Genomic DNA, 12,115 nt, shown 5'->3' on the forward strand with positions numbered 1-12,115 from the left:
GGAAACGCCAGCCCAGCCTGTCCGAAACCTTACCTCTCTACACGCTCTGTAAGGAGGACCTAGACAGCATGGACAGAGAGGTGAGATCTGACCTTCTGACCTTCTGTTACATAAAACAGCAGTTTTATACTGAACCTCATAGAGGTTAAGCACATACCTGTATTTTTTTGGGGGGGTGGGGATGGGCAGGTGGATGATATTCTTGGAGAAGAAAGTGATAACGATAGCGAGGGAAAAGAGAAGGAGGAGAGAGACGAGGAAGATGAAGAGAGCAGCAGGCAAAGTGCTGAAACAGCAGATTACCACCAGATCCTGAGAACGTCCGTCAAAGACACGTCATCATCAACATCCAAACAAGTCAGCGGTCACACTGGGGTCATACCAAGGTACTGTTTTTAGATCTTTGAGAAGAATTCATGTCAGTGAGTCATTTTATAACTTATAGTTGAATGCCACCTTGAAGTTCTATGTTCACTATGCTCTCACTCACTCGGAGGAAAGTGCGCTCATCCCTCGGAGCATCACTGTGCATTGGTGAGTCCTGGTCCAGATTTATTATCTGGTCTCTGGTGTTGTAATCAGGTCCACTTTCCTCTGAAGGCTTTCCACTAGATGTTTAGAGGATTAGTGATCATTCATCTACAAGAGTGAGATCAGACTCTGATGTTGAGGAGACTTTAGTTCCAGTTCATCCCAGTGGGGTTGAGTCCGAGTCAGGGCTCAGTGCTGGATGCTCCAGGTCTTCCACACCATCGTCATGGAGCTCTGTGCTGGAACAGGGTTTGAACTGCATACAGAGACACAAGAACGTGTGATGGTCAGGGGTGCACAAACTTTTTTGCCCATTTGTGTTAATTGATTCAAATCCACCGTATGTTCTTGCAGTAATACCTTAGTCTAGAAGGATTAACCACACTAATGGTCAGCGCTATGTTTTCTAGAGGACACAAGAGAAAGCTGCCGGACGTTAGGGAAGACGACGATGACAAAGACGGAGACTTGGCTAGCCAGTCCAGTAAGGAGTCGAACGAGGACGGTAGTAGCTCAGAAGCTGACGAGATGGCCGCTGCTCTGGAGGCAGAGTTAAATGACTTCATGTGAGACGAATGATGCTGACCGTCTGTTTCCATCACCTGCATTTTTGCATGTCACCTCTACTGTGTGTGTGTGTGTGTGTGTGTGTGTGTGTGTTGTATATAGAACAGCGGGTGGAAAAAATATTTACAAAGTGTGAATACAAAATAATTAGACAAAACTGTTGAATATTTTATTGCATTACCTTGGACAGTGGATGCTTACATTTTTTTGTGTCAAGGTTTTACACAAAAATAAATAAAGAAATAAAATGAATTACTGCCAAAGACGATGACAGGCAGCTATATTTTTTCATAATTTTCTTTTGTCCTCGATTTCTTTGTCCAGTTTTTTCGTCTATGCAGAATAACAAAAAAAAAATCTTTTGGCACATTACAATATTTTCTGAGGAGAATTATTAAGTTGATTTTTTTTTTTTGCCAAATTTTGTGTTTAAAAACATTTTCTTGTAGAAACATTTATTTTACATTATTCAGGTTTTGTGCTTTTATTTGTAACGTCCATTTAAAAGTTGATTTGTGATATTCTGCTTGTATATTCGATTTCATACTGCCTTTCCTTACTAACTACCTTTTCCTTACTAAACAAAATGGACAAAAAAAATATGAAAGGTTTTAGAGATGAAAGGTTTTAGAGAGGTTTTTCTGCTATTAATATTCTCTATGAAAACAAATTATATTTTACAAAAGCAATGTACATTGTGTTTTTTTTTTTGTGCTGAATGCGGTCGGTGCGCCTAAAGATGTCTAAAATCATTCTGTACAGAGGACAACAAAGTTTTAAAATGTTTACATGACCTAATAAAAAGCCATTCAAAAAGCTTGGATTTCAGTGAATGAAACTATTATTTTCATGTGGATTTGAGACCCAAACAGAGAGCCACTGGATATCCCGTGACCTGCAGGATACAACACATCCCCTAGGTCGCTCCATCACAGGGGGCAGAGCCATAAAGGATACGGGTGCTTTAACAAAGTTCACCCAAACCTCTTGGGCAGATCGAAACATAAACATGAGACAACACAACAAAATTCCAGCTTCCTGATCTTTACACCTAGACCTGGAAAAGAAAAAAAAAACTTTTGTTTGAAGCCACCCATTTTTTTGAATGCGCAAAAATATTGGAATGGGCGTATCCTATTTGAATGTTTACATGTGTAAATGTGTGTTGAAAACTGACACTCGGAATTGGGATAAGTGGCTCAAACCCATATTATTATCATGCAGTATGTGATGGCCCATAAGCCTCCTGCTAAAAGTTTTGGGACGTCTGCCTTTACTTGCACATGAATGTAATATGGAGTTTGCCAGCCCTTTGCAGTTATAACAGCTTCAACTCTTCTGGGAAGGCTTTCCACAAGGTTTATGGGAATTTTTGACCATTCCTCTGGAAGCGCATTTGTGAGGTCAGGCACTGATGTTGGACGAGAAGGTCTGGTCTTGATATGAAGCTGAAGCATTAAAAGTTCCTTTCAGTGGAACTAAGAGGCCGAGCCCAACCCCTGAATTCAATGATTTGGAGGGGTGTCCCAAAACGTTTGGCAATATAGTGTATCTCAGCTTCGGATGTTGGGGCCAGAGCACAGGGTCAGTTACCTCTGGAGCAGAGAGGGTTAAGAACCTTGCTCAAGGTTCCAAAAGGAGCAGTTTGGCAGTGCTGGAGCTTGAACCCCAACCTTGAGCTACTACATTTTTTAGAAGGACTAGGACTCTTGCCTACATGAGTCTTCATAGGGAGATAAAGCACTTGTATTATTACTTAAATCAAGTTTTAAATGACATGGTCATGTGCTAAATCCACTGTGGAGACCACCTTTCACCATCTCAAGTGGAATTTTCCAACATTTTTGCTTCTTCCTGGTCACACTAATCTCATAGAACTGGGGTAGTTTTACACAACTGGCCCTATTGGTGTAATCAAGGAGTCCCACAGCGATGGATCCAGTCTGGTGGTCCAAGGTTGTTGGATTGTGTCTGTGTGGATTGGTGATCGATCATTCAGCTACACGAAGAGGTCTGGGGTTCAGTCAGTGTTCCAGTTCATCCCAAAGGTGGCCAGTGGGGTTGAGTCAAAGTCAGGGCTCTCCGACCTTCACACACCATTAGTCTTCATGGAGCTCTGTGCTTCGTGCTGGAACAGGGTTTGGACTGAACGAGAACTGTAATGCTACAGGATACAGAGATGTTCTAGACAACGTTGTTCTTTCAGCTTTGGGTAGAAAACCTCATAGAGTTGTGATGCTCGGGTGTCCACATACTTTTGGCCAGCAGTGCAGTGTATATTAGAACGATGCCGTTTATGTTTATGATGTTTTCACGTGATATAGTGGAGAGACAACGTGTGGATGTTTACTACAAGCTGGCTGCATCACACCTTCCGACACACCACTGTATCTCCTCGCGTTCTATTTTTGGTCGGCCAAATGACCCCAAATGAGATGAGTCTGTCTGGGATTTCTTAAAGGGATACCATGCAGCTGGATCTCTCTGGAGCTAAGCGAGCATTTCTCTTCCACATGTTCGCCTTCTTCATACGGTGAAGATGGAGATTTTGCCTCGCGAATACACTCATGTTGGTCCTTGAAAAAGATTTTTCAGGGGTAAGGGCTGATTAAAGGCTTATTTTCGAAGCTGACAGCGCTGATAAGTTAATAACCTTTCTGCTGGTGAGCACAGTGTTTGCATGCAGTCACGATAATCAGTGGCAATAAATAATCGGTGTCTAACATGTTTTGGCGTTCCATCTTTGACAACACCACGCCATCTTATATCTCTTCATATAGTCTAGGCTGAATAGAACACCGAACGCCATTATTGCCTTAGTCTTCCTGGCGTCAAGCTCATTCCACATTACCTCCATTACTGATTTTACTACATTACTTTCTGTCAGCCTTATTGATTTTTTTTATAGCTAAAGTGACCCCAAAAAAGACTCAAATCCCAGAGAATGGTGAAATATCGTTTATTGTTGGACTACATTAGCGTTGAGAATGTGAGCTCGGCGTCTTTCTGCAGGTCCGCCATTTTGGTTCGAGTCTCTTCTTACAGCACGAGTTGTGAAACTTTTTCTACCTCATAAACCGTAAATATTTAAATATACTGATTAGTATGATCATCATTAACATGATTAGAACATGATTTGTGTATTCGATTCGTATATTCTGCATTCTGACACGATTGAGGTTTAGTTTTAAAGGTGCAGTAAGTCGATTTGTTCTTGAGACTTAACCTGGAGCACGGGATAAACTGAATAAATGTTGAAATCATGGCTTCAGAACAGGTTTATTACATAGCTGAGAAAAGCTGTTTAAGAAAAGAAGTGTTAAGGCCCGGAGTCTTGTTTATGTTTTCCTGTCACTCATGATGTAGCCTTTACTAGTGATGATGGGAAGTTCGGCTCATTTTACTGACTCGGTTCTTTGAATCTTTTTTTCCCGAGTCATTTGGTTCATTTCAGCAGAATACGATTACATTGTTACGTGTTAATAGCCAAAAAGACAAAACTATAAATCAATCAAAGCCAAAACATTTTTTTGCACATGTCCTTGGATATTTTTTATGATAATTCCTCAATATTATACAACATTGCATTAGTGTTATTGACTGTAAGACACCGAGCCAGGAAGTGGTCACGTGCGATGAACTAGGATGTTGCGCATGCGCGGTCAATGCAAAATGAACGACTCGCTCTCTAAAACGACTCACGAGTCATATGGAGGATTCGTTTAAAATGACACTTGAAGACAAATAAATCTACAGCGTAATGTGAATAGTGTGAGCATTGCTGATTAATTGCTAAAACATTATTTTACTCAAAAAATCTTCAAAACATTCGTATTTCTCACTTGGTCACATCCGCCACATCGACACTGACCGAATTCTTTCTCTCAAATGTGACTGAAAATGTTTCCCAGAGTTACCGTTTAGAGTTTTTAGGGGTTTTTTTACATTCCAGAAAGTTCTCTGGACATGCTGTCAGAAACCGGACACACTCCCAGCACCTCTGTGCTTCTTTACGTAGAATTTGTGTCTGATTTTCGAGTAAGATTTCCTTTTAATGTGCTTCACTTTGTGTCTTTTATCCACATTTCTCAGGAATGCAGTCAGCTACAGAGGAGAACAGTTGTGATGGCACCTCAGGTGTGCCTACGGGTCCGGTGGTGCAGGTGTGTTTCCCCAACGTGCAGACATGTGTGCTGGACAGCCTTAATCGACAGCGTGAGGACGGCCAGCTGTGTGACCTCTCCATACACGTGCAGGGACACGTCTTTAAAGCCCATCGCTGCGTGTTAGCTGCTTCCTCACCGTACTTCCATGACCAGGTGCATCCTTTACTCACCGACACGTACGATTTTTTTTAAAAATGAAGGAGTTTAGACACGGTTCATGACAACAGTCACGATGACGCTGAAAGTATTATAGCGACACCGAGCTGTTCGGTGTGTTTAACATCACTAAACCTTTTTCAGCTTAACATAGAAACCATGTCTGTGACAAACAGGGATGTTTAGGACTTTTATACTCTAGATGTTTGTCCATAATGGACATAAGTATTGGGACGCACCTCTTTGTTCAGATCCATCACCTAGCCATGCAGTCTGCATTTACAAACATTTGTTAGAAGAGTTCAGTGAATTTAAGTGTGTCACTGTTCCTCGATATCCCCTGAACTCAACGCCTTTTGGGATGAACTGGAACAGAGAGTTAGGCTTTTTCATCCAACATCGGTGCCTGACCTCACAAATGGTCTACTGGGTGAAAAATTCCCATAGAAACTCTCTAAAATCTTCTGGAAAGAGTGCAAGCTGTTATAGCTGCAAAAGGGACAACTCCATGTTCATGTCTCTCGATTCAGAATATGATGATCGGTGTGCCAATACTTTTGTCCACATATTGTGTCTAACACAGAAACTTCCACTGAAATGAGCTGAAATGTAAAAACATGAAGGGTTCCAGTGTTTAGGGTTTAACAGGTTTACCTGATCCAAGCCTTCTTCCCGTGGTCCTCACCCATCCTACACCAAACACTTCAACCATGAGATCCGAACACGGCTATTTATCCCACAGCTATTTATCCTCGTATCTCTCATCCCTGGTTTAAAAAGAGTTTAAAAAGATGTACTTTATGATACGATTTCTGTTTTTCCTGTTTAGAATAAGAAATGAGGAAGAATATGGGTTGATTGATGCATGATGCATGTGTCTCTGCTCGTTAGGTGCTACTGAAGAACATGTCCACAGTGTCCATCCCTGCCGTAATGGACCCGCTGGCGTTTGAGAGAGTCCTGCGCTGTGCCTACACTGGCCAGCTGCAAATGCTTCGTGAAGACATCGTCAACTACCTCACCATTGGGAGCGTGCTCCAGATGTGGCACATCGTGGACAAGTGCACGGAACTACTCCGAGAGGACAAGGGAGGTTCGTCTGGACCGCAGGGTGTAGCTCCATCCTCAGAGAGCGCCCAGTGCAGCAGGGATTCCTACGCAGGAGAAGGACACGCACAGTCTGTGGCTCCGCCTCTGACTCGTCCCTCGCTGATCGAGAGTCAGTCTCCCAGCAGCACAAACTACTTCAGCCCCAAAGACGCTAGTTTCGGCGGAGCAATGGCGAGTACGGGAACGGTGGGAGACGGAGGCATGCATTCCACTCCCAACTACTGCATGCCGTCCAGTCAAGAGGATGCTTTCCTGATCGACGAGGAGGAGGAAGAGGACGAGGAGCTCGTGTACCCGAGGAAACAGGAACAGGGTAGTGGCAGGAGGAAGAAACCTACTCTCGCCTCCGATCAGGAAATGGGAGTGAGCGACAGCTTCGGCGTTTCCTCCTACCAGGATCTCGAGTCGTCTCCGCCGCAGAAGCGTCCCATGTACAGCCAGCCGAGCATCATGCCTCGGAAACAGTGGGTGGTGGTGAAAACCGAACGCTCCAGGGACGACGACTTCATCGTGGTGTCTGGAGAAGAAGGAGGTGAAAACGAAGATGAGCAGGAGCTAGAGCTCACCAAGGAGAGAGAAAGGGAGAGGACATTTAATATTTCTAATGTCAGGACTCTTTCTGCAGACCTCAGCAGCAGGGATGACATGGAAGCACAGGTGAGGATTATTCTTTATGGTTCATTTGATCTTTAGTGTATGTTGGAGGTAGCTGTGAAACCTGTTGAAACCTGTTACACACACCTATGCCTGAGAGTTACTGAGATGCTCGACTTAAAATAGTGCCACAAGATGGCAGATGAACCAATCGACAAGTGTTCTGATGTTGACTGGAAGTCCCGGCCTCCTTCCCTCCGTCTCACACAATGTTTCCACTGGAGAGACGCTGGGAAGAGTTGTAACAAAACACTTCATTAAGTCTAAATGAAGTGACACAGTGCTGTTTACTCTGATTTAATTTTACCAGACCTGGCAACCTTTATTTGTTGACGTAGGATCTCGACATTTTAGAAAGATGCTAACTAAACGAGCAGTCATTACCTTCCCTCAGAAAAGGGGAGTAGCCTTATGGATCTGGAATAATTTGTGCAGTTGTTTTAACCTTTCTGATATTATCTGATACCTTGGAAGCCCCCCCCCCCTTCAATTTAAGCAACAATTTTTTCTTTACTTCATGAGCAGCGTTGCCAGGTTGCACATCTATTTTCTTGTTAACTTGTTTCTCCTGAAAACACTGAAAGATAAGAAAAGGAAAACAAATTGTCTTTACTGCTTCTTCTGCCTGAATATTTTGAGCCAGTTTCCGGTCCTCCTTGTGTGGATGTTGTATTCGGGGTGGAATTTATGTTGAGACAACCCTCCCTTCGAGCCTCTGTGAGCTGTTCTGTGAGCCTGATGGTTTCTCACAATTTGAATCTATTGAATAATTTTTTGCTGTCACTTCCTCAGGTTGACTACTGCCAATCACCGGAAGACTACCTCAAGGTCGAAAGCGGTTTGATGGACCAAGCGTCGTCACAGCACTCTCTGGAGAACCCGAGCCAGAGTGGCAGTCGAGCAGTCAATGCGTTACTGAGCTCGGTCCAGTCAGCCGCTGCCAGAACACAGCTCTTCCCACTGGACATGCAAGGAAACCAGATTCTTCTCTACAACCAATCTTCTCCTACCGTCGGCCTCCAAGAAGCTTTACCCGGGGTGTCGTTAAAAGGAGCTTCGGAGCACGGAACGGTCCACTTGCCTGGGCAGGGTGGAATGGACGGCGGATTAGACGGGTTAGATGGAAACGGAGCTGGCACTGCGGGTAAAGTCTTTATGTGCCACTGTGGCAAAAGGTTCACTCACAAGAGCATGCGAGATCGCCACATCAACATGCACCTTGACCTGCGGCCTTTCCACTGCCCGGTGTGCTCCAAGAAGTTCAAGATGAAGCACCACCTCACAGAGCACATGAAGACACACACGGGCCTGAAGCCCTACGACTGCCTCAGCTGCGGGAAAAAGTTCATGTGGCGTGACAGCTTCATGCGGCATCGCTCTCACTGCGAAAGGCACGGCGGTACTAACGAGGCGCAAGGTTCGGAAGGGTCAGTGATTTCCCCTCAGAACCATCTTCAGCTCCAGCCTTCGGGCAACAAAGGGACTCAAGGCAGCGCTGGAGGCAGGAGTGGAGTCCCAGTGATGTCTCCACACCACTCCAGCAGCAGTAGCAGCAGTAGCAGCAGTAGAAGTGGCTTGAGCATGGCGGTCCCCGGATCCCTTTTAGGGGTAAATCCCCAAAGTGGACTGTACGGCCACGGCGCCGGTGTCCTCGGGCTGGATGTGAGCCAGAGCGAATGTGGGGATGATATCAGTGAGGTCTGTATCGGCGAAAACAGCATCACTTAAAGCAAAACATCGCCACGTGGGATCACGTGTACAGTCGTCCGATTGTGATATTGTCCGTCAGCATGATTCATGTAACAAGATAGGAAAGAAATAATCCATCAGTCTTAGAGCATTTAGTGTCTGTCCATCTAGTAAGAGAACTTTTTATTATTTTGGTGCATTAATGTAAAATCCACCTGATGTTCTAATTTAGAAATTAAAAAATGATCTTTTAGATAATTTGGACATAAAAAGAAAAAAGTATAGAAACCATTCCTGAGTATTTTTGCAGGGCAGCACATCACATGACCTCAGAGCGGGAAAATCACATCTGGAATCTGCAGCAGGTCTCAGGTACTAGTGTCTCACGCTCTAACGGGAAAATAATCAATAACCGTCTGATATTAAGCGAGAGAATATCCTTTATTTTCCTGTTACATCACATCCGCAAGAGTTTTATTCTTTTATTCCACAGCAACTTGCCAATAATGACATTTTAAAAAAATGTATTAAACAATGAACAATAGCCAGACTAAAACAGTCTAATCTAGACTACAAGAGTCTAATCCAGACTAAAGCAGCCTAATCCAGACTAAAGCAGCCTAATCCAGACTAAAACAGTCTAATCCAGACTAGAACAGTCTAATCCAGATTTAAACAAGGTAATCCAGACTAAAACAGTCTAATCCAGACTAAAACAGTCTAATCCAGACTAGAACAGTCTAATCCAGATTTAAACAAGGTAATCCAGACTAAAACAGTCTAATCCAGACTAAAATAGTCTAATCTAGACTACAAGAGTCTAATCCAGACTAAAACAGTCTAATCCAGATTTAAACAAGGTAATCCAGACTAAAGCAGCCTAATCCAGACTAAAGCAGCCTAATCCAGACTAAAACAGTCTAATCCAGATTTAAACAAGGTAATCCAGACTAAAGCAGCCTAATCCAGACTAAAACAGTCTAATCCAGACTGAAACAGTCTAATCCAGACTAAAACAGTCCAATCCAGATTTAAACAAGGTAATCCAGACTAAAACAGTCTAATCCAGACTAAAGCAGCCTAATCCAGACTAAAACAGTCTAATCCAGACTGAAACAGTCCAATCCAGATTTAAACAAGGTAATCCAGACTAAAACAGTCTAATCCAGACTAAAGCAGCCTAATCCAGACTAAAACAGTCTAATCCAGACTGAAACAGTCTAATCCAGACTAAAACAGTCCAATCCAGTCTACAAGAGTCTAATCCAGACTAAAACAAAACAATGTAATCCAGACTAAAACAGTCTAAAGCAGTTTAATCCAGTCTAAAGCAATGTAATCCAGACTAAAACAGTCCAATCCAGTCTACAAGAGTCCAATCCAGACTAAAAGTGTCAAATCCAGTCTAAATCCTGTCAGTGCCAATCACAGCCTTTGATCTGATGATGCTGCAGACGGTCAGCCCTAATGCCGTATAACAAGAGGACGAATATAATAATTTTATCTGCTATTTTAATTTGCTGTGACCTCAAGCGGTACTCGAGTCTCGAGCCGGTACGTTAAAAGGTTTTTTTTTTTTCTTTTCAGTCTTTAAACACTTTAAGCACTTGCCTTTAAGCTCCTGAAAGTAATCCGTGATAGAAAATACAGACTGAAGAAAATATCTGTTTTAAAATTTGAAGATTTCAATAGATTTCCACTTAAAGACACGTTTGTTTAAAATTGTGGCCAAACAAAATTTGGACGAAAAAAAACGGTTCTAGTGTGATCAGTGGTCAGTGTGAATGACCACGGGTTAATAGTTTAAACACGGAATTCTAGACGGATCAGTCTTCTGTGAAGCCCTGAAATGAGGAGACTGGAGTATAAAACCGAACGGTACACTGGGAAATTGGGATCGTCCATCTGCACCAGTTGCCAGTTGATTCCACACAGGTCATCATCAGTCCTCCTCCCTTTCACAGCCTGCCCTCAGACATGCCCCATGCTGCCACAACACCTTTCTGACCTGAAGTACGTCCACTCATTCTCACATTCCACTGTTTTTATGATCTAAGTGACCCGAGTTGCTACGTTTATTTTTATCAGCCTGAGACGTACGTTTTAAGAGACTTGTACAGTTTTATCTGTTACCTACGTATAGTGTTAAGCCATCCACCTGGCTTTCTTAACACTTCTCTAATATCTTCACGTCATCAGAAACATCAGAATTTCTCACTTTGTGAGCTTTTTTTTAAATTTAATTTTATTTTATTGTCCTTTAAAAAAAAGGAGAAGGAACAGATTCACTGCATTCCAAAATCCTATGTGAACTTTACCGAGTTGTATAATAATGCAGAACTGATGAAATGAAATAAGGAGTAATCGAAGAGTTACGACTTCTGACTTTAATTCTGAAAGGTTTGCCTTCTGTGAAGGCTGTCGAAATGATTTGCCATGTTTTGAAATGGACTTGTAGCACTTTTGAAGTTTAATGAATGTGGATTTTACAAGTAATTTGTGTAGAAATCGGATCATTTCAGTACACTGACTTAACACTCAGCCTCTTCTCCATGTCAAGGATGGTTTTAACCCAGTGTGTGTTAAATGGACCAAAATCCTGTTACACATTTGTCAACAATAAAGATTCACTGGAAAAAAAAAAAGAACTTTTTTTTTCTTACGAAAAGGAGGGAACGGTGAGGAAAACAAAAGATGGGAGGGGGGTATATACACCAATCAGCCATAACATTATGATCAGTGAGAGGTGAAGTGAATAAGACTGATGATCTCCTCATCATGGCACCTGTTAGTGGGTGGGATATATTAGGCAGCAAGTCAACATTTTGTCCTCAAAGTTGATGTGTTAGAAGCAGGAACCAAACGGGCCAAATTGTGATGTCTAGACCACTGGATCAAAGCATCTCCAAAACTGCAGCTCTTGTGGGGTGTTCCCGGTCTGCAGTGGTGGGTATCTATCAAAAATGGTCCAAGGAAGGAACAGTGGTGAACCGGTGACAGGGTCATGGGCGGTCGAAGCTCATTGATGCATGTGGGGTGCAAAGGCTGGCCCGTGTGATCCGATCTAACAGACGAGCTACTGTTGCTCAAATTGCTGAAGACGTTAATGCTGGTTCTGATAGAAAGGTGTCAGATGTAAACCACCAATTAAACATCCTTTTATAAATACAGTAAATGGTTTTAATTGTTTAGGTGTAGTGATCACTCCTACAATTGATAAATTAATCCCTGCTTATTATAAT

The 12,115-nt window shown here is 42.8% G+C and overlaps 2 protein-coding genes across 3 annotated transcripts in view; both read left to right on the forward strand.

Moving 5' to 3' along the window:
* Positions 1-1,903, forward strand: part of ctdp1 (CTD (carboxy-terminal domain, RNA polymerase II, polypeptide A) phosphatase, subunit 1) — an 11,812-nt gene extending 9,909 nt beyond the window's left edge. The window contains exons 11-13 of the mRNA XM_058405262.1: positions 1-80; positions 190-386; positions 942-1,903. The exon at positions 1-80 is cut by the window's left edge and continues 74 nt beyond it. Of these exons, the coding sequence (XP_058261245.1) occupies positions 1-80; positions 190-386; positions 942-1,101 (437 nt within the window). The 3' untranslated portion in view covers positions 1,102-1,903. The remainder of the gene's footprint in view (positions 81-189; positions 387-941) is intronic.
* Positions 1,904-3,274: 1,371 nt separating this feature from the next.
* Positions 3,275-11,515, forward strand: zbtb22b (zinc finger and BTB domain containing 22b). 2 transcript variants are annotated; one of them, XM_058405176.1, is made up of 4 exons: positions 3,275-3,695; positions 5,191-5,417; positions 6,312-7,187; positions 7,977-11,514. In XM_058405176.1, the coding sequence occupies exons 2-4, from the start codon at positions 5,193-5,195 to the stop codon at positions 8,910-8,912; spliced, it is 2,037 nt and encodes a 678-aa protein (XP_058261159.1). In that variant the 5' UTR covers positions 3,275-3,695; positions 5,191-5,192; the 3' UTR covers positions 8,913-11,514. The 2 variants fall into 2 exon arrangements, with proteins under 2 accessions (XP_058261159.1, XP_058261160.1); XM_058405177.1 differs by lacking the exon at positions 3,275-3,695 and adding an exon at positions 3,813-4,110 and having other exon boundaries at positions 7,977-11,515.
* The last annotated feature ends 600 nt before the right edge of the window (positions 11,516-12,115 follow it).

This window comes from Hemibagrus wyckioides, linkage group LG12 (genome assembly GCF_019097595.1).
Source record: "Hemibagrus wyckioides isolate EC202008001 linkage group LG12, SWU_Hwy_1.0, whole genome shotgun sequence".
In the NCBI taxonomy this organism is placed as follows: domain Eukaryota; kingdom Metazoa; phylum Chordata; class Actinopteri; order Siluriformes; family Bagridae; genus Hemibagrus; species Hemibagrus wyckioides.